Source organism: Plecotus auritus (assembly GCF_963455305.1).
Source record: "Plecotus auritus genome assembly, chromosome: 8".
NCBI lineage: Eukaryota > Metazoa > Chordata > Mammalia > Chiroptera > Vespertilionidae > Plecotus > Plecotus auritus.
The window spans coordinates 108555449-108582587 of NC_137782.1; the positions used below are offsets into that span (position 1 = coordinate 108555449).

General features: G+C 39.6%; 1 protein-coding gene and 1 pseudogene across 2 annotated transcripts in view; both read left to right on the forward strand.

Annotated features, from left to right (window-relative positions):
- The window catches only part of EIF5B (eukaryotic translation initiation factor 5B), a 73732-nt gene that overhangs the window by 2041 nt on the left and 44552 nt on the right, over positions 1-27139 (forward strand). The window contains exons 3-10 of the mRNA XM_080685743.1: positions 9915-10040; positions 10140-10224; positions 10863-11538; positions 13129-13346; positions 13963-14113; positions 19501-19599; positions 23454-23543; positions 25499-25573. Of these exons, the coding sequence (XP_080541869.1) occupies positions 9915-10040; positions 10140-10224; positions 10863-11538; positions 13129-13346; positions 13963-14113; positions 19501-19599; positions 23454-23543; positions 25499-25573 (1520 nt within the window). The remainder of the gene's footprint in view (positions 1-9914; positions 10041-10139; positions 10225-10862; positions 11539-13128; positions 13347-13962; positions 14114-19500; positions 19600-23453; positions 23544-25498; positions 25574-27139) is intronic.
- LOC308255844 (lysine-rich coiled-coil protein 1-like) lies at positions 16459-17188 on the forward strand (annotated as a pseudogene). The gene has a single exon. The product of its transcript is annotated as a lysine-rich coiled-coil protein 1-like (transcript).

A 27139-nucleotide genomic window follows, 5' to 3' on the forward strand; every position in this document is an offset into this window, starting at 1 on the left:
AACCAACCAGTGTCGCTCCTTTCTCATCACTTCAAAGGCTTTTTTGGGGGGAGGGAGCACCCCGAGATTTCGGTAACTTCTGTGTCACATTCGGTCTTTTACTCTTCTCATTGAAAGAGTTTACTTCCTGAGAGGGAACAACATCAGTTACTTTTTGCTTTTGTACTAGTATGCCACTCACCAAACAGTTCAAATACTCGGGGGAGAGGGAGGAGAGTAAGGTAAATTAAAACAAAATAACCCGTGATAGTTCATCATTCTGACTCAAAACGGACATGCGGTGTTGAAGTTAAAATAAGATCACTAATTATAAGTTGGAATTCTAGGTCATTTCCTCACCTAGCACTCATCTAGTTGATGAGTGGAATTAAAAGATACCCAGGTGAGGCTTGTTTTTCAGTTACAGCTCCACTGGAGGAAGTTAATTGGTTTGACTTATTTATTAATCAAACAGGATACGTACAAAAAAAAAAAAAAAAGCAAAAAAGCAGAATTCTGGGAGATTTAGTGGGACAAAATTTCCCTACCTTTGACAGGATGTTTTGATGCATGGGATACTTTTTTCTTTCAACTGTGTACACAAAATAGATGAGTATTTTATAAAAAGCTTCGTGTACCAGTTACCCAGCTTCACCCATGGTTATCACATGGTCAATCCACCTGTTGCATATTTTATTTTTTAAAATATATTCTTACTGATTTCAGAGGGGAAGGGAGAGAGAGAGGTAGAAACATCCACGAGAGAATCATCGTTTGGCTGCCTCCTGCACATCCCATGCTGGGGATCGAGCCTGCAACCCCGTCATGTGCCCGGACCTGGAATCTAATTGTGACCTGGTTCATAGGTCAGTGCTCAACCACTGAGCCACGACTGCCAGGCCTGCCTTGTTGGATATGTATATATACACCCACACACACACATATATATAGTAAATATATTTTTATTGATTTCAGAGAGGAAGAGAGAGGGAAACATCAATGATGAGAGAATCATCGATCGGATGCCTTCTGCACGCCCCCGACTGGGGATCCAGTCCACAACCCGGGCATGTGCCTTTGACTGGAATTGAACCTGGGACCCTTCAGTCTACATGCAGGGGTCCTCAAACTTTTTTTTTTTTTTTAAAATATATTTTATTGATATTTCACAGAGAGGAAGGGAGAGGGTAGAGAGCTAGAAACATCGATGAGAGAGAAACATCGATCAGCTGCCTCCTGCACACCTCCCACTGAGGATGTGCCCGCAACCAAGGTACATGCCCTTGACCTGAATCAAACCCGGGACCTTTCAGTCCTCAGGCTGACGCTCTATCCACTGAGCCAAACCGGTTTTGGCGGTCCTCAAACTTTTTAAACAGGGGCCCAGTTCACTGTCCCTCAGACCGTTGGAGGGCCGGACTATAGTTTAAAAAAAAAACTATGAACAAATTCCTATGTGCACTGCGGGCCCGGGACGAGTCGGCTGCTAAGCAGGACAGGCAGTGGCACCTGGCGAGCCGCATGTGGCCCTCGGGCTGTAGTTTGAGGACCCTTGGTACAGGTCCACGCTCTATTCTTTGAGCCAAACCTGGCTTGGGCCCTTGTTGGATATTTTAAAGCAAATCTCAGAATCGGTTCATGAGTAAATTCTTCAGGTATATTTGAAAGATAATACTTGAGGGGAAAAACCTGTAGAAACAGAACAAAACACAACTGCAATGCCACCATCAAGCCTAGGGAATAATTACAGTGTTTTCTTAAATATTATCAAGTATGCAGCCAATTTTCTAATTTCAATGATTCTCTTATTTAAAAAAATTTTTTTTAAGCAGTTCGTTTGGTTCAGGATTACAGAAGTTCTTTAGATTTAAAAGTACATGTAATATGTTATTTCACTTACAGTTTTTATCTTTCAGACTCACAATAGAAAAAATATTCAGAGGGGAGAATTTTACTATTTTTAGAGGAAATTGTTTCTCTTATTGATTCATAAAGATTTTCATGGATGATGTAAAGTTTAAATTGCAAACACTGGAGCCTGTTGTTAAAAGATTGGTTTGGAAGTATAGAAGGAATGCTCCTGTTATTTGGGGAGTGTTTTTGTTTTGTTTTGTTTTTATCCCAGCTCAGACTTATCTGCAGTCTTTATTTTTTGGCTCACATTGAAAGGAAAGTGGTGGCAATGTAATTGAAAAGGTTTTCTCATATTTTTTCTTCATGGATTCCTTTGCTTGATGCTGTCCAAATTGTATGTAGTAACTCCTAGGGTTTTGCAGAGGGTCCCCCTTGACCAGAATTGCTGGGCCTTTTTACTTTAATGTTCCACATTAGATATTTTGGAGAGGGGGAGAGAAGTTTCACTACTTTGTTAGTTTACTTTGACCTTTTGTATATTTAAATAGTACAGGCATACCTAATTTTATTTTGCTTTGCACATGCTATTGCATTTTCTTTTCTTTCGTTTTTTTTTTTTTTTTTTTTTTTTACAAATTAAAGTCAAGATCCTCCAGCAAAAAGATTATGACTTGCTCAGTTGATGGTTAGTATATTTAAATATCACCTGGTTTTACTCTCTTGTATAAAGATCTCCACTTTTAAAGATTTTACATTCATCCCACCTCTTCCCACACCAAGCTCTCCTAAGTAGATCATGTTTCTGGCCAGGTAGAATTGGGTGAGAAAAGAGCAGCTTATTAGTTATCAAGATAAGGCACAGAGCTACTTTTCAGTTCTTGTAAAGAGCATAAATTACTTGACTGTTTCGATTATCTATCTATCTATCTATCTATCTATCTATCTATCTATCTATCTATCTATCTATCTAAAAGCCTAAGTGACCATTACGACCAGACAACTGGATGACTGGACAACTGGCTGGTAGCTATGATGTGCACTGACCACCAGGGGGCAGACTCAACTCAGGAGCTGCCCCTTATTGGTCAGTGCGCTCCCACAGCCAACCTCCTGAGGCTAGCCAGCCTCCCACAGTCCCTCCCCCTGGCTGGTCCTGATTGGGACTGGGTGAGATGGCCCCGATTGGCTGGGAGGGACTCTACCCGTGCACAATTTCATGCACTGGGCCTCTAGTTGTGTTATATTTAATCCCTATTTTAACTTTTTAGCCACTCAGTGTTCATTTAAAATTAGATTTTATTTCATTTGAGTATCTAATTTTATTTAGATAGCATATATTTGTTATACTAATGACTAAACTTTTTTTTAAACACTAAGTTCTAGAATTTTGTTCCAGCTTGTATAATTCTGAGAATGAGACTTTGGTATAGGGCAGTGGTCGGCAAACTCATTAGTCAACAGAGCCAAATATCAACAGTACAACAATTGAAATTTCTTTTGAGAGCCAAATTTTTTAAACTTCTAACGCCTTTTCTTCAAAGTAGACTCGCCCAGGCTGTGGTATTTTGTGGAAGAGCCACACTCAAGGGGCCAAAGAGCTGCATGTGGCTCACGAGCCGCAGTTTGCCAACCACGGGTATAGGGTATTCAGCAAGTGATCCTGACTTTTTTTATTTGACTGGGAAAACTCTTGATGAGACAGGATAGGATTTAACATCTATAGTTAAATCCTATACAGAATATAAGGCTAATATTTTCATTTCTTCCTGTGACCTTCCCAGTCATCAGTTTACATAATGGGACCTTATCTTACAGGAATTTGCATTCTCTAGAAATGTCCTACTGTTTCCATTTACACACTGTGATGGATGTTTCTTACTAATGTGTGCAGAGAAAAGGACCTGAATTATCTGCTTTTTCTCAACCTCCAATTCTTCATTCTGGTACCCCTCCTTTTTTTTGGATCCCCCAAATCTGGTAGTTATATTTTTCAAGTTATAAGGAATATGGTATGTCATTATAACTAGTGGGATTAATACCATATCTCTCCCCCCACCCCTCAACACACACACACCTCCTCAAAGAATATAGAGGGAAGGAAGATAACTGTTTTACCTATCCCACTGTCATATATTGTGGAGGTGGAGATGCCATTCAGGAACTAGAAGGTCTTTCATGAGTCAGTAGAATTCTGGGGTATCTATCTATTTGCATACTTTAGAGTTCTCTTAGCTTGTTCCGACACTGATATTTTAGGAAATTGGTGTGTTGCAGCAGGGAAAGAATTTCTAGTTTGCCATAAATGATTAAGAAGGCAGGTGAACTTTTATTGTTGTCTTATTCTGTACTGGTGATCTCTATTGAGGTCTGGAGCTGATGCAACTACTTATATTTTTAGTCCTCACCTGAGGATATGTTTTTGATTTTTAGAGAAAGAGCAAAGGGGGAAGGGAGAGGGAGAAACATCGATGTGAGAGATCATTGGTTGCCTGCTGTACATGTCCTGACCGGGGATCGAACCTGCAATCTAGGTATGTGCCCTGGCTGGGGAATCGAACCTGAAACTTTTTGTTGTACAGGACTACGCTCCAACCAACCAACTGAGCCTGGCCAGGGCTGATGTAGTTACTTTTGATGTCACTTGCCCACCAGTTGCACATTACTTATTCTTCAAAGCTTATTCCAGTCTTGTGATTGATCTATAAGGAGGGCAAAGCATTGTATAACTGAGGAACTGAGTGTCAGTGGTTAGGTTGGAATAGTAGTTTTGAGCATTTTGGGTCCTAAAACTCCCAAATTACTAAGGAACCCAAAATGTTTTTGTCAATGTGGGTTATAGCTATTGATACTTACCATATTACAAGTTAAACAAAATTCTTAAAGCATTTATGAATTTAAAAATAGACACATTACATATCATTACATATTAATAACATCATTAAATAATCTGTTAAAATGATGAGAAGAGTGATATTAAACATTTTTACAAATTTCTTTACTGTCTGGCTTACTAGAAGATAGCTTCTCATCTGCTTGTGCATTCTGTCTACAACTACATACATCAAGTGGCCTCTGGAAAACTCCATTGTATAGTTGGGAGAAAATGGGATTTAAAAAAGGTTCATAGTATCTTATATTATTTTGAAAATAGTTTTGATCCTTGAGTTAATTTAGACCTCCTGAACAGGTCTTGGGACCTACTTTGAGAATAGCTGATATGGGGATTCCTAAACTGGATTTAGGCATTCCAAGCTCTTTGACCATCATTACTGTTTGCCCAACAGGTGCTTAGGGTGCTTGATAATCACTCGAGGACAACTTAAGGTACCTGAGGGCATCCTATCCTATATAATAAAAGCCTAATATGTAGATTGTCCCCTTGGGTGGTCATTTGACCTAGAGTTTGACCGGGAGACCAGGAATTAGACTGTTTGCTATGGTGTGCGCTGACCACCAGGGGGCTGTGTGGAACATGACGCGCATCGGCGATGCTGGCAGCAGACGATAGTGGAGGTGCTGCCGGCCCGATGGGCCCTGAAGTGGGCGGGACCACGGCAGGATGGTGGAGCAGGTGAGCAGGTGGCGCTAGGCCAAGGTGGGTGTGGTGGGGGCCTGATAGCCCCGCAGACAGCGACCAACAGCCGAGGCAGGGGGCAGGGCCTCTGGCCTGGCTCCCAGGTGCTAAGGGATCCGGTCCAGGGGCCCAGCCCTAATCAATCATCCCACAGGTGGGATGGTGGAGCAGGTGAGGGGGCAGCGCCAGGCCAAGGCAGGGCTGTGAGGCTGGGGGTGCGAGCTGGGCCCAGTATCCACAGGACACCCCAAGGGACTCCACCCTTGCACGGATTCGTGCACCAGGCCTCTAGTGTTAATATAACTCTCTTAATGGTTTACCTACTTATGGTATCCTATATAATAAAAGCCTAATTTGCAAATCGACCGATAACAAGGTGGCTAATCTTCTGTGATGCTACAAACAGCTCAGCTTGTTCCTGGGACTGGAGAAGGGTCAGCATTTCTGAGGCAAACTCCCAGAGTGGGTCAGGGTCTGGGCGCAGCAACCAAATTAAAGCATGTCCTGTGTTTTGTTCTCAAGATGTATTTTTCTGAGTAATGGACCCATGGAGGCCCCTTGTCTTTCTACAGCCTTGTTTCACCCTCCAGTTTCCCAGTGTTTGTAAGAAAACCTTTCATGTATAGTTAGTAAGGTGAATAATCCTTAAACACCTGTGGCTTTGTTCTTATTACATGCTCATCTCCCTATCACCCCCACCCCCCATTAGTATGGTCATCTCATATCTATGAAATTAGTTTTATATGGAACGTGTCCTGCTGCTGAAGTGTATTATTCTTGGCTTATATTTTCTCCTTATGGATTTTGGCTCAGAACCCTTTCAGGGAAAAGGGTTGTTGGTTCTCTTTTGTAACTGCTTCCTGCTGATGTGGGGCAGAGTCCTGAAGTCCTCCCTGTCTGACAAAACAAAGGAGGGAGTGAAAAAGGGGAAAGCAGTTTTAAGTGAATCCTATGGACTATCCATGTTGGCTCTATTCTTATTACATGCCCTTCCCCCATCGAACTTCATTTAAACCATAAATTTTGTAGAGCAGTCCCTGAAAGTAGAATTCAGTACTGTTTTATTTCAGTTTAATTAAATTTTTGTCATTAGGTTTCAGGTATTGCGCTTTGGTGAAACTAATGGTTGTTTATGATGATACTGTACTTGAAATTTCTTTTAAGTCTCGAATCTAAGTTTCCATTACATGGATATACCACATTTTTTACCCTGTCACCAGTTGATGACATTGGGGTGGTTTTACTTTTTGGCTGTTATGAATTATATTGTTATAAACCCCCCACACGTGTTTTTGGGTGGACATATGTTTTCATTTCTTTGGGGCATAATAATATGTAGGAGTGAAATTTCTGGATCATAGTGTAACTCTGTGTTTAACTTTTTCAGAACTGCCAAGCAGTTTAACTGTTTTCCAGGAACTTTCAAAGCTGCTGCTCCATGTTACATTCCAACCAACAATGTATTAAAGAGTTATAACTTCTCATCTTCATTAACACTTATCAACTCACTTTTTGATTATTGTATAGTAGCCATTCCCATGGGTGTGAAGTGGTGTCATACTATGATTTTGGTTTGTTATTCCATGATGGTTTAAAATGTTAAATGTTGTGCTTATTGGATATTTGCATATCTTGTTTGGAGAACTGTCTATTCAAAGACTTTGCCCATTTTAAAATTATTTAGGAATAAGAATTCTTTATATGTTCTACATACCAATCCTTTATCCAGGTATGATTTGCAAATATTTTCTGTCATTCTGTGAGTTGCCTTTCTTTTCTCCCATTGGAGGTTGTTGTTTCACTTTCTTGGTGATAACCTTTGTAGCCAAAAGGTTCTAGTTTTGATGAAGTCTGATTCATCTATATTTCCTTTGGTGGTTTATGTTTTTGGTGTCAGATCTAAGAAACCGTCACCAGATCCAAGGTCGTGAAGATTTACTAGGTTTTCTTCTAGTAATTTTATAGTATTAAGCTTTGAGCCATTTAAAGTTAATTTTTGTATATCATGTAAGGTGAGGGTCCAGCTTTATTTTTTGCATGTGGATATCCAGTTGTCCTGACACCATTTGTTAAAAAGACTTTAATTCTTTGATGAAATCAGTTATATGTATAGGTATTTATTTATAGACTAGAGGCCCGGTGCATGAAATTTCATGTACTCTGGGGGGTTCCTCAGCCCGGCCTGCACCCTCTCACAGTCCCACCACCACTGCTGTGCTCGCCAGCCATGAGCCCAGCTTCTGGCTGAGCTGCGCTCCCCTGTGGGAGCGCACTGACCACCAGGGGGCAGCTCCTGCGTTAAGCGTCTGTCCTCTGGTGGCCAGTGCACATCATAGTGACCGGTTGTTCCACCACCAGCTCTCTGACATCTCCCAAGGGTCCTGGATTGTGAGAGGGCGCAGGCCAGGCCAAGGGACCCCACTGGTGCATGATCAGGTCCAGGGAGGAACTGCGGGAGGGCTCTAGGGCATGTCCGGCCTTTCTCACTCAGTCCCAATTGGCCGGACCCCAGCAGCAAGCTAACCTACCAATTGGAGCATCTGCCTTCTGGTGGTCAGTGCACGTCATAGTGACTGGTCAACTGGTCGACTGTCTGCCCCCTGGTGGTCAGTGCTCGTCATAGCAAGCAGTTGAGTAGCCGTAACATATCATTAGCATATTATGCTTTGATTGGTTGAACAGCCGACCAGATGACTGGACACTTAGCATATTAGGCTTTTATTATATAGGATTCTCAATTCTGTCCCATTGATCTATATGTCTATCCTTAAAGGCAGTACTTCTCTGTCTTGATTACTATAGCCTTGTATTAAGTTTTGAAATTGGGAAGTGTGATTTCTCTAACTTTGTTCTTTTTGAGATTGTTTTGGCTATTCTGGGTTTCTTGCATTGCCATAGAGATGTTAGGATCAGCTTCTACATTTCTGCAAAAAAAGGGGAGGAGGGGTTAGCTAGAATTTGGATTAGGATTGTATTTCACCTGTAGATCAGCTATTTTGAACTTTTTTTTTTTCATCTCATGGCATGCATAAACTAATTACTAAAATTCTATAGCACACCAAAAATATATTATGTTTTTTGCCGATCTGACAAAAATACAATGTAATTTTGATTCATTTACAGTGGACAGTATTGTGTTGGCTGTTACCATTTTTTTATTTGACAATGTTAGGGAAAAGAGGTCAGTGCTCTGACTGAATAGTCAGATATTGCACGTTTCAAAAATTTTTGCAGCACATGGTTTGAAAATTGCTGTTGTAGATCAATTTTGGGAGTATTGCCAATATTTTGCCTTCTGACCTATAAACATGGGATGTCTTTCCACTTATTAAGGTCTTTGGGTTTTTTTTTCCATAATATTTTGTAGTTTTCAGAGTAGATTTGCAACTCTTTTCAAAAACTGTTCCTGAGCATTTCTTTTTTATGCTATTGTAAATGGAATTCTTTTCTTAATTTCATTTTCAGATTGTTCATTGCTAGTGCATAGTTTAAATACAGTTGATTTTTGTATAATCATCTATCCTGCGATCTTAATGAATTCACTTATTAGCTGTAATAATCTTTTTATCCTTAGGATTTCTGTGTGCATGGTCAGGTCTTAGGCAAGTTCAAATGGTTTCCTCCTTTTCTACTCTAAATGCCTTTTTTTTTGTTTGTTTTGCCTGAAGTTCTGGCTAAATCTTGCAATACAATGTTGAATAGAAATGAGAGTAGACATTTTTGTCTTGTTTCTGATCTTATGGGGAAACTCTTTGTCTTCCCCCATTAAGTCTAATGTTAGCTGTGTTTCCCTAGAGACCTTTTTTTAGGTTGAGGAAAGTTTGCTTTCTATTCCTAGTTTGTTGATTCTTTTTACCAGGAAAGGGTGTTGGATTTTGGTTAAACACTGTTCTTCATCTATTGGGATGATCGTATGTTTTTTGTCTTTTATTTACTAGAGGCCTAGTGCACAAAATTCATGCACAGGGAAGGGGAGCCCTCAGCCTGGCCTGTGCCCTCTCGCAATCTGGGACCCCTTGGGTAAGGTCTCTAGGCCTGGCCGGTGATCAGGGCCTATTGGGGCTTCCCTTCCCCTGGCTGCCTGCAGCTAGCTCCGCCTCCCGCCGCTGCCACTGCTTGCCATCTGTGCAGCACTGCCCGCCCACCCCTACCACCGGTCACCTCCCTCTGCGGGTGACAGGTGAGGGGTGCTATCGCTTGGCTGGCCTAGGCCTCCCTCTACGGGGCGATAGATCAGGGGGGCCCCCAAATCTATCGCCCTGAAGAGGGAGGCCCCGCCCACCCACCGCAGCATCGCCAGCTGGGTGGCCTGGTCCTCCCTCTTCTGCCACCGGCAGGAGGCAGCTGATGAATGTTTCTCTCTCATTGTTGTATCTCTCTCTCTCCCCCTCTCCCTTCTTTCTCTAAAATTAATAGAAACATTTTCCTAAAAAGTTTCTCTGTAGGTGAATGTGCTAGATTATTTTATTCTCAAGTAACATTTAGATCTTCTTTGTTTTCATTTAAGTGCCAAGGATGACATTGATCTTGATGCCTTGGCTGCAGAAATAGAAGGAGCTGGTGCTGCCAAGGAACAGGAGCCACAAAAGTCCAAGGGGAAGAAGAAAAAAGAGAAAAAAAGGCAAGACTTTGAGTAAGTATATTTCAAATATACTTGCTTCTTATTAGCTTTGGTACAAGATTCACTTATTAAGCTAATTCCTTGCCTCAAATATATTTTAATCTTTTCTAGTGAAGATGATATCCTGAAAGAACTGGAAGAATTGTCTTGGGAGGCTCAAGGCATCAAAGCTGACAGAGAAACCGCTGCAACAAAGGTGAAAGATGGTTGTTAGCCAGCCTTGCTTCCTAGTGCCTGTTTTTAGGGAGCTGCTTTTGGAAACAGATAAAATATTCTATAAATTCTGATGCCAATAGGGGAAAAGCAAGGTTTAGGAAAGAAGTAATGTCTTTTAAAACCTTTTACAGATAGAAAGATGCTTTACTTGGGATCTAAAGGTATTTTGGGATATGTTGCCTATTTATAAAATTGATATATTTGGAGATAGAACATTTCCTGTTTCCGCTTTCAATTTCTTATATTGTTTCTTTTTCATCATTTGAATTTGGGGAGGCCTCAGAACAATGGGAAAGTGATAGGTATTTCTTCTTATTTCCATCCTCCCCTTAAACTTGTGTGCCATTTGAAGAAGCTAGTAAATGTGGATTGTGATTATTGCTGGCTTTAGAGCACCTGGATTCTGACATTGACTGTGAGTGTGAGATGTGCCTGAGGCCTATGCTAGCTTTTGTTACTTAGTTGAGGTTTATATCCTTATAAAAAAGACTATTTTGAAATTATTTTGAGAATTTTTTTCATGTGTTCTTAATGAAGTATGTGACTCTGAGGAGTTTCAATTATTTATTTTAAAACAAAATGTAACTGTTAATATTTCTAACAATGGAAATTTTTTAGCCAACAGAAAATAATGAAGAAGAATCCATCTCCAAACAAGATAAAAAAAAGAAAGGACAGAAAGGCAAAAAACAAAGTTTTGATGAGAATGATAGTGACGAATTGGAAGATAAGGATTCAAAATCAAAAAAGACTGCAAAACCAAAAGTGGAAATGTACTCTGGGAGTGATGATGATGATGATGATTTAAAAAAACTTTCTAAAAAAGCTAAAGGGAAAGCTCAAAAATCAAATAAGAAGTGGGATGGGTCAGAAGAGGATGAGGATAACAGTAAGAGAATTAAAGAGCGTCCCAGAGTAAATTCTTCAGGGGAAAGTGGTGATGATTCAGATGAATTTTTGCAGTCTAGAAAAGGACAGAAAAAAAATCAAAAAAATAAGCCAGGTCCTACTGTAGAGAGTGGGAATGAAGATGAAGACTCCTTCAAAATTAAGACAGTGGCCCAAAAGAAGGCAGAAAAGAAAGAGCGAGAGAGAAAAAAGCGAGATGAAGAAAAGGCAAAACTACGGAAGCTGAAAGAAAAGGAAGAGTTAGAAACTGGTAAAAAGGATCAGAGTAAACAAAAAGAACCTCAAAAGAAATCTGAAGAGGAAAGTATAAAATCCAAGGTGACTCTTGATACTGGAACAGCCCCTGCCTCTGATGAGAAGGGAGAGGTGCCCATAGCCGCCGAAGGTTGGTAAAATTACTGCAGAAAGGGCAAAAGGCTTGGGTTCATATTTAATCTACGGTTTGATCATTATGCCCCAAAGTCATTTTCTTATTTGTCCATGGTCATAAAGAGGCTTAATTGTAAGAAATTATTTAAAAAACTACATCTATGTACTCTTTGAATAGATAATTTATCGTTAAAGATTTATATATAATACAAAATGTCTTTCAAGTGGTTTGTACACAGACTAGGATTTTTATAGAATTTCACTGTGATAAACAATTTTTTGTTGTTGATAAAGAGTGGAAGTTGCCTAATGAAAATTTATTCTTCCCTGACAATAACTCGGTGTCAGGTGATAACTGAATTCTTTCCTGTTTTTATATTTATCAAAGTTTTTATTAACTTTAAAGAGAGAGGAAGGGAGAGAGAGAGAGGAAACATTAAACTGAGAGAGAAACATCGATTGTCTACTTCCTGCTGCCCCTTACTGGGGATAGAGCCCACAACCCAAACCAGGAATTTAATTGGTCACTTTTTGGTGCATGGGATGATGCTCAACCAACTAAGCTACCCAGGCCAGGGCTTTTGCTGTTTTTTTTTAAAAAAATTCAGCCTGTGAATAGAAAAGTAAAACATGCTGAAATTAGTTAACATCTTTTAAGCAATAGCCACTTTTTGGCACCATAACTAATTAACAAAAAAATAAGCTTTATAGTTAAGTTTTCCTCTCTTATTCAGAATAAAAATAGTTACAGATCAAATAATTCATATAGCTTTTCTTTAGACTAGTAAAACTTAATGGGAAAATTGACATAACTTTTTTAAGCACTTAAAATATTATCTGGACATATTTGAAGAGAAACACCATGAAAGTAGCTTATTAATCTTTAGCTTTCTAAGCATAATACTGTAGAGTTCTTAGAATATAATTACCTACATTTTTGTATTTTACCCTTCTAATATCTTAAGATTGGCTTCATTCATATTATTCCCATCTTATAGAAGCAACACTAGCTAAGAATTAAGGCAGGAATTCAGACACTATGGATTAAGAGCTACATTACATACAGCATATCTTCTTCTTTATATATATATATATATATTTTTTTTTTTATTGATTTTTTTACAGAGAGGAAGAGAAGAGGGATAGAGAGTTAGAAACATCGATGAGAGAGAAACATTGATCAGCTGCCTCCTGCACACCCCCTACTGGGGATGTGCCTGCAACCAAGATACATGCCCTTGACCAGAATCAAACCTGGGACCCTTCAGTCCGCAGGCCGACGCTCTATCCACTGAGCCAAACTGGTCAGGGCAATACAGCATATCTTCTCCCTGCTGACAAGATCTTGTTCTCTTCTTGCATCTCTCGGGACAACTCAGAGCAACACCAGCATTGCAGGCTTCTAAGGAGGCTAACTTGGTGATTCTAAGCTGTTCTAGGTGCTCAGGTTCTCCTGTGCTCTTCTGGATGCCTTGATGCCTACAGGCTCTAGCCTGCTGCTGGCATCAGCTTCAGGCCATTATGGTCCTAGAATTCTGGGGTTTGCTCATCATTGCCTTAGGAACTTTAAAAAAACAACAACACTTTGTCTATTCTTTTTTGGTAGATGACAATGAAGGAGACAAAAAGAAAAAAGATAAGAAGAAAAAGAAAGTAGAAAAGGAAGACAAAGAGAAGGAGAAGAAAAAAGGACCAAGCAAAGCCACAGTTAAAGCTATGCAGGAAGCTCTGGCTAAGCTTAAAGAAGAAGAAGAGAGACAGAAGCGAGAAGAGGAAGAACGCATAAAACGGCTTGAAGAGTTGGAAGCCAAGCGTAAAGAAGAGGTATGTTTTCATAAAGTTGCTGACATTGACATTGTGTTTAACTTAAAAATCTCTTCTCTATGAAATATCTCTAACCCTCTAAATCTATTGTCCAGATTTAAATAAAATGAAGAGGTACAGAAAATTCTACCTTTATTTTCTGAGGTACAGACAGGTGTTGCTTATGTATCATTGCCAAGACATAGTCTATTCTCATGAATAGTCATTATGTACACCCTGGCTGTTGTGGCTCAGTGGTAGAGTGTTGGCCCAAGCACTGAAGGGTCACTAGTTTGATTCCTGGTCAAAGACACATGCTGGCAGGCTTGTTCCCTGGCCTTGGTTGGGAACATGCAGGAGGCCACCAATCTATGTTTCTCTCTCACATCGATATTTCTCTCTCTCTGTCTCTCCCCCTCCCTTCTACTCTCTCTAAAAATCAATGGGAAAAATATCCTTGGGTGAGGATTAACAAAAAAAATTATGTACAACATTTAAAATATTTTCATTTGGAATTTCCTAACATAATACTTTGCATGTATCTCAAAAGCTTTGTTTGAAGTTTGGGTTTTTTACATTTAAATTTTATAATTGATTAAACTAGTACAATTTTTGTCTGATATATATTCGTTTATAGGAAAGATTGGAACAAGAAAAAAGAGAAAGGAAAAAGCAAAAAGAAAAAGAAAGAAAAGAACGCTTGAAAAAAGAAGGGAAACTTTTAACTAAATCTCAGAGAGAAGCCAGAGCCAGAGCTGAAGCTACCCTTAAACTTCTACAAGCTCAGGGTAAGTAGTATTTTTAATTAATGGGAAGAGTCTACATGCTTCTCTCATGTAGTTGTATCTTTATAATGGTCAAAATGAAAATTCAATTGTACTAGAACAATTCCTATGGAAATGCTGTGAAAAGTCTAATAATGATAGGTGATACAATTTCCTTATTTAGGGAGATGACTTACATACTACGTTAAGATTTTATGTGTAAATGATAGTGTGTGTATAAAAACATGGTTATTTTTTTGTCCCCAAAAATAAATGAAAATAGAGAACATAGTTAAATGAGTCCCCATTTACCCATCATTCAGTTTAAACAATGATCAGTAAATACCATTTTTGTTTTGTCCTCCACCCACTTTTTTTCCCCTTGTAGTATTTTAAAGTAAATTTCAGATACCATATTATTTTACTTTAGTATGCAGCCGTGGGCAAACTACGGCCCGCAGGCCGGATCCGGCCCGTTCGGCTGTTCTATCCGGCCCGCGGAGCCAAAAGAGCGGAGGGTTCTCTTGCTCTCCCCTCCGCTCCCGCTCCTTTACTTTGAATTTATATTAGTTCACACAAACACTCCATCCATGCTTTTGTTCTGGCCCTCCGGTCCAGTTTAAGAACCCATTGTGGCCCTCGAGTCAAAAAGTTTGCCCACCCCTGTTAGTATGTATCTCTAACAAGTAAGGACATTTTACTTTTTAACATGAGTAGAGTACATCTTACTTCTAACAAAGTTAATTCCTTGATAGCATCTTGATTTTCTGTCCATTTAAATTTTTTCCCCATTTGTCTCCAAATGCCTTTTATAATTGATTTTTTAAAAAAAAATCAGGATCCAGGTGAGAGCCATAAAACAAGCTTTAAAACATTTGAAAGAATTAAAGCAAACAGAATAAAAAATAAAACATAATTAAACTGTCTGGCTGGTGCACACAGTGGTTAGAGCATTGGTCTACACACTGAAGGGTCGTGCGTTTGAATCCTAATCCAAGGGAACATACCTGGGTTACAGGTTTGATTCACACCCTGGTTGGGGCGAGTGCAGGTGTCAGCCAATCGATGTGTCTCTCTCATATTAATGTCTTTCTTCCCCTCTTCCCTCCCTTTCTGGCTTTCTCCTTTTCCCTCTCTAAAAATCAATGGGAAAAAATATCTCAGGTAAGAATTAGCCAAACACACACACACACACACACACACACACACACACACACACACACACACACCCCCCCCCCCCCCCCCCCCCTAAAATTACACTAGAAAAGAATAATAGAAATATATTGAGAAAAATCCAGAAATATTTGAAAACTGGGGGTGGGGGTTCCTCTCAGCACAGCCTGCACCCTCTCCAATCTGGGACCCCTCGGGGGGGATGTCCGACTGCTGGTTTAGGCCTGATCCTGGGAATTGGGCCTAAACTGGCAGTTGCACATGACTCTCACAATCCTGGACCACTGGCTCCTAATCACTCGCCTGCCTGCCTTCCTGGTCGCCCCTAACTGCCCCCCTGCCAGCCTAATTGCCCCCAACTGCACCCCCCCCCCGCCGGCCTGGTTGCCCCCCAACTGCACCCCCGCCCCCACTCCCGCTGGCCTGGTTGCCCCCAACTGCACCCCATGCCGGCCTGGTCGCTTCTCACAGCCCCCCCCACCCCTCGCCCCGCTGGCCTGGTCGCCCCACGCAGCCTGCTGTTCAGTTGTTTGGTTGTCCCTCTCTAACCCTCCTGCTGGCCTGGTCATAGGCAGCCATCTTGTGAGGGCGCGAGGGTTAATTTGCATATTACCTCTTTATTATATAGGATTAAACAACATACTTCTCATTGATCCATGAGTCCAAGAAGAAGTCTCATTGAGAATTAGAAAGTAACTTAAAAAAAATGAAAGATACAGCACAACAAAATTTGGAAGATGTGTCTAAAGCAGTGCTTGGAAATTTATAGCATTAAAATGCTTCTTTTAGTAAAAGAAAGATTGCACATCAATAGTCTTATATTTCCCATCCTACAAACCAAAAATTAGAAGAGCAAAGTAAGAAACAATGTAATAGAAAAAAAATAAAAAGAATCAATGAGGCCTCCTCCTCCTACCCTGCCTGCTCTGTGGCAGAGGCGATGGTGGCGGCAGTGGTTGTCCCTGCCTCTCTGCCACCTCTACCTCAGCCTATCTCCCGGCCGGTGGCGTTGGTGGGGAGTGGGGACAGTAGTTGTAGATGCCCATCCCTGCCTCACAAGAAGCTCCCCAATTGTTGCACAGTCTCATTGTTTGGGGAAAGTTTATGCTAGAAAACTGAAGGCAATTAATAGATGAATATGATCAGATTTCTCCACCAAGTTTTCAGCCTGATAAGGAAAATCCCTTGTTAACCTAATGAAGCATTCAAAGAAGACATCTGACTCTTTTCAAGATGAACTTGAAGATTATATCTAAGTGCAGAGAGCCAGAGGCTTAGAACCAAAGACTTGTTTCAGACAGATGAGAGAGGACTATTTGGAAACCTGTAGGGACAAAGAGGAGGTTGATTTCAGACCCAGGTATAGAAGGTTTGATCAAAGACTCCCAACTGAAACCATCCAGACCCACCCAAGGTCATGCAGTGTTTCACAAACAGTGGAAAACCAATTATCTCAGTGGCTACCAGCTCATGACAGCATGAGATACTATCAATTCACCAGGGACTGTTTCTCAGAAAAACCAGCACCCCTGAACCTTAGTCATCAAGAGTATAATTATAGCTCATACAGTGTAGAATCTAGAGTTTACAAGCACCTCTCAGAAAACAGTACCAGTGCCCATAAAGCCGGTCATGAATGGATGCACCAGAAGAGAAAACGGCACCCAGAAGGCAGAGAAAAATCGGAGGAGAAGCAGCCCGAACATAAGAGGAAAAAAGATTGTCAGGAAATAGGTTTAGACAAACACAGGAGCGTCCAAAAAAGCAAAACAGAGGTAGAAACAGGATCAGCACAGAGAAGCTTAAGAATCAAAGGGAGAGAAAAAGATGAGATGTAACCTCTAGCATAGAAAAGGGAAAAAGGAACAAAGCAATGAAAGGACAGAGGAGGAAGTGCTCTGGGACCAGTCTATCCTTGGACTTTGAAGCTCTTGAGTTGATTCTCCTGAGGTTAAACTGAAAAATCATTGAGGAGCTTGGCTTTATGATGTTCATGTTCATAGCACATTTTTCATGGAAACAGGTACTTCTAACAAAGGCCAAGTGAACAGAGAGTATTTAGGCCTTGGCCGGGTAGCTCAGTTGGTTGGAATGTGGTCCCACTAAGCCAAGCTTTCAGGTTCAATCCCTGGTCAGCGCACATACGAGAAGTAACCAATGAATGCACAAATAGGTGGAACAACAAATGGATGTTTCTCTCATTCTCTCCCTCTCTCTCTCTCAAATAAATAAATAAATTCTTAAAAGAATTTAGTATGCTTGATAACTCCAACATGGAAATTACTTTTCATTTTCTAGAAACTTCATTACATTTTTCTTATATATAATGTAATTTCCCCTAATGAGAGCAGCTTTGCTTTTATTAATCAAACTGCTATGATGATGGAAATATTTTTCCCTTGGGAAGTCATTTATTTTAAATTGGAAGATTAATAGGCTTTATAGAATCGTGTTTCTTAATTGGGTTTGTTTTAATTTGGGGTGGGGTATTTTTATATTCATTAGTTTTCTCAACTTACATTTTTTTCCTCTGCTAGATATATGTGTGTTTTTTTAAGTTCTTTATATTTTATAGATTGAATAATGAAATACATTAAAATTATCTTAGGTTACATATAGTTTTAAAAGTTTCAGAGTATACAAAATTCATTTATAATAAGTGCTTAAAATAAAATTCTAATTTCTAAAAAAAAACAAACCAAGAATGAAGCCAAAAACCAGTTCTTAAAAAAATAATAAATTTGATAAACTTCTATACTGATTAAGAAAAACTTAAGACAAATTATTGATATTAGGAGTAAAGGGTCGGGAGAGGTATCATCATTACAGATCCTAAAAGTATTAAAATGATGGTAAGGGAATAAATGAGCAATTCTATACTCATAAATTCAAAAGCTTAGATAAAATAGGGCCATTCCTTACTAGATATACTATCAAAACTCACAAAGAAACACATAACCTGGACAGTCCTATATGTACTGTAGTCCCCCTTTAAATGTGGAGGATACATTCCAAAATCCTCAGTGGATGCCTAAAACCATGCAGTAACAAAACATATTTTTTTTTTCCTACACATACATACCTCTGATAAAGTTTAATTTATAAATTAGGCACAGTAGGAGATTTAACAAGAACTAAAAGGAAAAACTTAACAATATTAACTAATAATTATGTGAATGTGGTCTCAAATTAAGACTACAAAGAGATATCACTACACATTTATTAGAATACATAAATAAAAAAGAAATTAAAACATCTGTTTTAACCAAATGCTGGTGAGGATATTGAACAAAATTGTAAAGCCACTTTGGAAAACAGTGGGCAGTTGCTTAGAAAATGAAATACAGCCCTAGCCGGTTTGGCTCACTGAATAGAGCGTCGGCCTGGGGACTGAAGGGTCCCAGGTTCGATTCCGGTCAAGGGCATGAACCTTGGTTGCAGGCACATCCCCAGTGGGGGCTGTGCAGGAGGCAGCTGATCGATGCTTCTCTCTCATCGATGTTTCTGGCTCTGTATCCCTCTCCCTTCCTCTCTAAAATATCAATAAAATATATTAAAAAAAAGAAAAAAAAATGAAATACGTATTTACCTAATGTGCCATAATTTCCACTCCAAAATCTTTACCCCAGAGAAATGTTCATACAAAAACCTCTACATACAAATATTCGTATCAGCTTTATTTATAAATGTTAAAAACTAGAAACAACTCAAATGTCCTTCAGGTGTCTACTGAATAAAGAAAGGAACTGTTCCATCAATACAATGGAATGCTACTCAGCAGTAAAAAGAAATGAAGTATTGGGTACATACAACAAAGAGGTTGATTCATCCCTTAAGATGACAGCAGCCAGACTGTAAGGTTCATTTCTGTGACATTTGGAAAATGCAAATCTTTGAGGATGGAGAACAGGTCAGTGCTGCTAGGGGCTAAGGATTTGAGCAGGGTTTGACTACATAGAACCCAGAGTGATGGAATTTTTTGCATCTTCATTGTGATGGTGGTTGCATAATTCTACACATTTGTCAAAAGTCTTAGAACCGTACACCAACATAATGGAATTTCATTGTATGGGTAAAATTTAGAATGCCTTATATAAAAAATAGGCTTTTTCATGAATGTTCTTTGTTATATTTTATTGCATGTATCCCTGAAGTGAATAGAATGTTTTCTGTTTAAGTACTATCTCTTAGGTGACATACAGGTTAGTATAAACCTGAAATTTTCCATTATCTCTCAGGTGTTGAAGTGCCATCAAAAGACTCTTTGCCAAAGAAAAGGCCAATTTATGAAGATAAAAAGAAGAAAAAAACGCCACAGCAGCTAGAAAATAAAGAAGGTTTGTATACAAAATAGTCTCATTTAGAAACTTTTTTTTGCTTTTTCCCACACTTTAAGCAGAATGTCTTTAAAAAAGAAGTCAACAAATCATTAAAACTCATTTTTTCTGATTTTTGTTATTCTCAACTGGTTGAAATGATAGGGTGATGAAAAAGTACTTGTGTTTTAAAAATCTGGATCCTACTCTATAAATAACTTTAAATTTAATTTTATTTTTTAATCTTTATTGTTGAGAAAGTATTTACAGATGTCCCCACCTTCTTTCTTCCCTTTGTCCCCCTCCTCTGGTTCCTGCCCCGCCCCAGGCTTTTGCCACCCTATTGTCTGTTTTTGCCACCCTATTGTCTGTGTCCATGGGTAATGCATATATGCATATAAGTTCTCTGGGTAATCTCTTTCCTCCCCCCTTCCCTCTGAGATTCTTAGTCTGTTCCATGTTTCCATGCCTCTGGTTCTATTTTATTCATCATTGTTCATTAGATTTCTTGATTGTTTATTTTGATTTTTATATTCAATTGTTGATAATGTATTTATTGCCATTTTATTGTTCATATTTTTTATATTCTTCTTTAAGAAGACCCTTTAACATTTCATGTAATGCTGGTTTGGTGATGGTGAACTCCTTTAGCCATTTTTTGTCTGTGAAGCTCTTCATCTGCCCTTCAATTCTAAATGATAGCTTTGCTGGGTAGAGTAATCTTGTTTGTAGATCCTTACTATTTGTCACTTTGACTATTTCTTGCTACTCCCTTCTGACCTGTAAAGTTTCTTGAGAAATCAGCTGACAGTCCTGTGGGTGCTTCTTTCATAGGTAACTAACTGCTTTTCTCTTGATTCTTTTTTTTTTTTTTTTGTTAAATATATTTTACTGATTTTTTACAGAGAGGAAGGGAGAGGGATAGAGAGTTAGCATCGATGAGAGAGAAACATCCATCAGCTGCTTCCTGCACACCCCCTACTGGGGATGTGCCTGCAATCAAGGTACATGCCTTTGACTGGAATTGAACCTGGGACCCTTCAGTCCACAGGCCGACGCTCTGTCCACTGAGCCAAACCAGCTAGGGCTCTCTTGCTTCTTTTAAGATTCTCTCTTGGTCTTTAATCTTTGGCATTTTAATTATGATGTGTCTTGGTGTGGGCCTCTTTGGGCTCATCTTGTTTGGAACTCTTTGTGCTTCCTGCATTTGTGTGTATTTCACCAGGTAAGGGAAATTTTCTGTCATTTTTTAAAATAGGTTTTCAATTTTTTGCTCCCTCTCTTCTCCTCCGGGTACCCCCATGATGTGAATGTTGGTATGCTTGAAGTTGTCCCAGAGGCTCTTTACACTATCTTCATATTGGTTTCTTTTTTCTTTTTGCTCTATTGATTGAGGTTTTTTTTTTTTGCTTCCTCATATTCCAAATTGCTGACTTGATTCTCAGTGTCCTCTACTCTATTGTTGATTCCCTGTAAATTATTCTTCATTTCAGCTAGTGTATTCTTCATTTCTGAATGGTCCTTTTTTATGTTGCTGACTAGAGGCCCAGTGCATGAAATTTGTGCATGAGGGTGTGTGTCCATCAGCCCAGCCTGCACCCTCTCCAATCTGGGACCTAAATGGGCAGTCGGACATCCCTCACAATCCAGGACTGCTGGCTCCCAACTGCTCGCCTGCCTGCCTTCCTGATTGCCCCTAACCACTTCTGCCTGCCAGCCTGATCACCCTCTAACCACTCCCCTGCCAGCCTGACTGATGCCTAACTTCTCCCCTGCCAGCCTGTTTGCCCCTAACTGCCCTCCCCTGCAGGCCTGGTCCCTTCCCTGCAGGCCCGGTCGCCCCCAAATTCCCTCCTCTGCCGGCCTGGTCACCCCTAACTGCCCTCCCTTGCAGGCTTGATCGCCCCCAACTGCCCTCCCCTGCTGGCCGTCTTGTGGCGGCCATCTTGTGTCCACATGGGGGCAGCCATCTTGTGTGTTGGAGTGATGGTCAATTTGCATATTACTCTTTTGATTAGATAGGATGTTCTCAATTTCCTTGAAGTTCTCACTAGGTTCTTTGAGCATCCTTATAACCATTGTTTTGAATTCTGTATTTGGTAGTTAGCTTGCTTCCATTTTGTTTAGTTCTTTTTCTATAGATATTTTGTTCCTTTGTTTGCAACATGTTTCTTTGTTTCCACATTTTGGCTGCTTCCCTGTGTTTGTTTCTATGTATTAGGTAGAGCTGCTGTGTCTCCTGGAATTGGTAGAGTCTCCTTGTGTAGTAGGTGTCCTGTATGGCCCAGTGGCTCAGTCTCCCCAGTCACCTGAGTTCAGCACTCAAGGTGCACCCCTGTGTGAGCTCTTTGCACTGTCCTGTTGTAGTTGAGTCTTGATTGCTGTTGGCATCACTGGGAGGGATTGACCTCCAGGCTAATCAGCTGTGAGGACCAGCTGTGACTACAGCAGAAGAGCTGTGTGCAGGAGACACCCCTATGGATCAGGACTTGCTTCAGTGTGCTTTGGTGCTTACCAAGTGGCATTCCTTGAGTATGTTGCTCATGGATGTGGTAGGGTTGTAATCTAGTGTGGTCTGAATCTGACCACTGAGTGCACTGGCTCTGGGACCTCCTGGGCGGTTCAAAATCAGCTATTGCCTGTTCCCTGCTTGGCCAACCTCTGTGCTCCTCTCTCCCCTCCCCCAGTCATGAGCTACAGAACTATCTGTAAATTGCTGCTACCTGTGTTGGGCTTGGAGGTGCCCAGGAGAAGCCAAGCTGTTAATCAAGGCAGGCTGCTGCTAGTGCTGGGTGTGGGGCCACTTGCCAAGAGGTATTGGTATCAAGAGTGAAAGGCCAGCTGCTGCTTGTTTGAGAGATTTTAGGAAAGTCTGAAGCCTGAGCCAGGACAGGCCATTTCATGTGGAAAAGCCACTGGAAACAGCTTGGGTGGGCCTGCAAATTGGGTAGGGCCAGATCTCAGGGAATCACCTGAGATGGTGACAAACAGGCGTGAGCCAGATTGATGGAGACTCAGATATGGTACCTGATTGTTGACTCTGTGGCGGGGAGGGCTCAGCAAAGGAACAATGACCTCTGCCAGCACTTTTGTCTGGGAGAAATCTACCCCCCAGTTCTTTCCCTGATGTCAGATAATTTAGGTTTTCCCCTTATGTCCCTAGATCCTTTCAAGCTGCTGCCCCAGAGCTGGAGCTCAGAGGGAGTGGGTCTGAATAGTGCGCTGGCCCTTTTAAGAGGAACTGCCTGGGACTCTATAATTCTTTGTTCACTCAGCCACAATCCTTGCTGGTTTTTTCAGCCTGAAGTTATGGAGACCTCTTCTCAGCACTGAAACCCTGGGCTGAGGGGTCTGATGTGGGGCTGGGACCCCCTGGATCCTCATGGAGGACCTCCACAGCTCAAATGCTACCAGTGGGTCTTAGACCAGCCTGTTCTGCACCTCTACTCCTCCTACCAGTCTCAGTGTGGCTTCTTCTTTAATTGTCTAGTGGTAGGACTTCCATTTGGCCAGCTTTTAGGCAGTTCTGAAGGATGTTCTGTAGTTTGGTTGTAATTCTGATGTGGTTGTGGGAGGAGGTTGAGTACCGCGTTTACCTATGCTGCAATCTTGACCTGCCCCCTGAATAACTATTCTTAACTGAAAAGTACAACTATCATTTTCTTTTTTTCTCAGTCTTCTGTATTTTTACAATCTATTCCTTGAACAGAAAGAAAAACTATTTTCTGTAAAATATATGACTGATGCTTAAACATTTTTTGAACTTGATAAAGAATTTAAGTTTATACTAATGATTTTTATTCAGTACTTAACAGAGTATCCTAACAAAAATTTTATACTAAATAATATTAATTTGGTTTCTGCCCTTCACTCAGTATCTGAGCCAATAGAATTAAGTGCTGCTGTAGAAGTTGTGGAACAAGGTGTACCAGAAAAGGAAGAGTCACCACCTCCTGTTGAACCAGGCCAGTAGCATTGACTAATAAATTCCTATTAAGTAGCATTGATGTATCCAAACTGTCTTAGTTATTAGTTTGGGGAAACCAGATATCTGGCAGGGTGGCCTTTTTTTTTTATAGTCCTTTCTAAATCATTTCTTTTTATTTCCATGTTGCAAAAGTGTAGAAGTGAGCCTTGAATCAATTTGTGTGTGTTGTTTTTTTTTTGTAGAGAAAAATTTTTGTAGAGAGGATAGAGGTTTTTTATTTTCTCTGTTTCTATTGATGGGTCAGAAATCTTAGTTGGTACCAAGAAGAGCTGACGTTCTTTAATCTTTCCGAAGAAAAATTGGAAGCATTTTTAATTAGAACTTTTTAAGAGTCATAAAAGTTATTATTTTTTAAAATTTTCTTAGATGTCAGCCTCTTAATTAGTAAATCAATTCAGTTTATTCAGTGTTTGTGTTTTTAGGTTGGAGAAAGTCTCTGGCTTTCTTTTCCTTTTTTTTTTTTTTTAAGATAAATATTGTTGTAATTACTGAGACTAGATATTGATAGGAAGCCACAGGCTAACAATAATATATTTTTGGTAAAATCAAGAGACAAGTGTTCAAAGACAAGAATGGGAGTAGAAACATTTGAGGATGTCAAGATTGACTATCCTGGGGGAAAAATTATTGATAGTCCCTCTCCACCTCCCCCCTGGTTCTCAGTGTAAAAAAATCATTTGTTTGGGCACATCTCAGCTTAGCATAATGAAACTAGAGAAATTCCAGTTGATATGCTTATAGCAGTCCGGGGTTGTGGGTGATATCTGTAGCAGTAGGATTGTAAACTGGAAGGAGGCTGCTTCGGGCGCATGTTCCTGACTGTTGTTTCCTCCTCCTTAAGATGACTTATCCAAACTTGCTGGTAAATGATGATTTTTCCAGGGAAGAAAATACTACATGTGCCCTCATCTTTTGAGAATAGTTTTGCCTAATTGAATTTCAGTAAAAGTGTCATTGTTGTTAAGGACAGTATTAAGTTTTTAATATTCAAAATAATACCTTTCTAACCATTTTTGAGTTGTAAGCACAAAATCTGTTCTAATTTTCAACTGGAGTAGAGATGTAGCTTCGTACATCCAATTATATAATTTATGTAGTATCTGTATGTATCTATAGAGGCTAAAGAAAAATAAACAAATTCTTATGTGAATAAAGTTTAGTTGAAAAATCAAAAAGAAGATACATGTGAAATTTCATTTGTCTTCAAGAATAGAGTGTGGTCATGTGCTCTAGTGTACAGGTTGGGGCAAGAGTAGGTTTGCAGTTATGAGTACATGAAACAGTTTATTCTTTTACTAGAGGCCTGGTTCATGAAATTTGTGCTTGGGTGTGGTCCCTAGGCCTGGCCGGCAATCGGAGCGTGAGCGTCTGGTGTGGACCTCTGGGCCCTGGGCAGCACCTGGGATCCCGGTCCCCTGTGTGCCACCTGAGTCATTGGGCCCCACTCACACCCGCCTTTACCTGGCGCTGCCTGCTCACCTGCTCCACCATCTTGCCACGGTCCAGCTCTCGTTGGGGCCTGCAGCGTCTCCACTACCGCCCACTGCCAGTGCCACATTGCTGATGCCTGCCATATTTTATGCTTCCCCCTGGTGGTCAACACTCATGATAGCGAGTTGTCAAACTCCCGGTTGAACTCCAGGTCGAAGGGAAAATTTGCATATTAGGCTTTTATTATATAGGATTATTATTTACTAATTATTGCATTTTCCATACAAACAACTGTAAACCTACTTTTGCCCCAAGCTGTATTCAAAATACTAGGGAATTGTGAATCACTTAGTAATAATAAATTATAACATGTTAGCTATATTGAAAATTAGTTCCAAAGATAAATTGTGTGTATTTTTTTGCATAATTAAAACATTTCTTTTTATGTCAGCATAATTTTCCACTTTTTTCTATGTCTTTAATGAAAACTTTTATTTACAGAAGAGGAAGAAGAAACTGAAGAAGCTGGATTGGATGACTGGGAAGCTATGGTCAGTGATGAGGAGAGAGAAAAAGGTGAATAGCTCATAAGCACTCGTTGATAAATCCAGTGGTTATTAGAGGTGTTTATATTTAAAGGAATAGTTAGTCTCCTGATAATGACTGCTATATGAGCATTCTTGAGGACAGAGACCAGTTTTGCTCTCTCTGTTGCTATGGTTCCTAAATCCTCCTGTGGATCCCATTTCATGAATAGGTGGTTTTTCAACTATTTGTAAGATAGTTGTCTGGGATTTAGAATACAATTTTTCAGAGTGATAATGTTATCAATGGGGTTATTAAAGCTAGACTACAAAAAGCCCCTTTAACTTAAAATCTAATACAAAGACAATAGAAATAATAGTATATTTCCTAATCACTCTGAATAAAAAGTGGTTTTTTTTTTGTAATTACTTTCTATCCTTTATTACTAAAATCATCTTTCTTTAGGTTTAATTTGCTGGCTTTTTTCCTTTTTGAGATGGATATTTGTCTCTTTTTTTCCATCTTTCCCCCCAAATGCATATTTTTAAGATTATAATTTTTTCTTTAAGCAGGGCTTTAGCAAAATTCTACAGGTACTGATATGTTGATTTTTTTAAATTTACATTTAGATATATGTTAATTTTACCTAGGATTTATTTATTTATTTATTTATTTATTAAGATATATTTTAATGATATTTTACAGAGAGGAAGGGAGAGGGATAGAGAGCTAGAAACATCGATGAGAGAGAAACATCGATCAGCTGCCTCCTGCATACCTCCCACTGGGGATGTGCCCGCAACCAAGGTACATGCCCTTGACCGGAATCGAACCCGGGACCCTTCAGTCCGCAGGCCGACGCTCTATCCACTGAGCCAAACCGGTTTCAGCAAACCTATGATTTATTTAAAAGTACATTTCTTAATTTACATAAGTAAGGACTTTCTAATTATCTTCATGTTACTTCATTGGATCAGAGAACATACATAGTTCTGTCCTTTGCAATGGATTGAGTATTTACAACCCACCAAATAGTTGATTATTGTAAATGTTTCATATGTGATTGGGTGTGCTTGGGTGTCTTGTTCACTGTGTTTGGTCAAGTTAGCTGATCATTTTGTTTAAGTCTTTTATGTTGTTCTGAGTTTTTTCTGGTGTGCTTTTTCTTTTACTAAGAGATGTGTTAAAATCTCCCACCATGATTGTAGATTGTCTATTTTTCCCTGAGTTCTGCCAACTCTTGCTTTCTATATTTTGGTGTTATATTATTAGGTGAATATAGTCTAATATCTTTCTGATGAATCGACTCTGACTGATATATTGTTTGTTTATATTGTATTTATTTTATATGTTTTTAAATTCATTTTTAGTAATATTTTTTGCCTTAACAGTCTACTTTATCTGATTTTAATTAATACAGTTCCACATGCTTTGATTTGTGTGCTCTTTTTCTATATTTATTATTCTTTCTATATCCTTAAACAGCCTATAGTTGATAGTTTTATATCCAGTTTGTCAGTCTTTATTATTTACCTAGTGCACTTAGCCCATTATACCTAATATTTGTTGTAATTAATGAAATACAGTATATTGGTTTTATACTTATTTCACTAAATC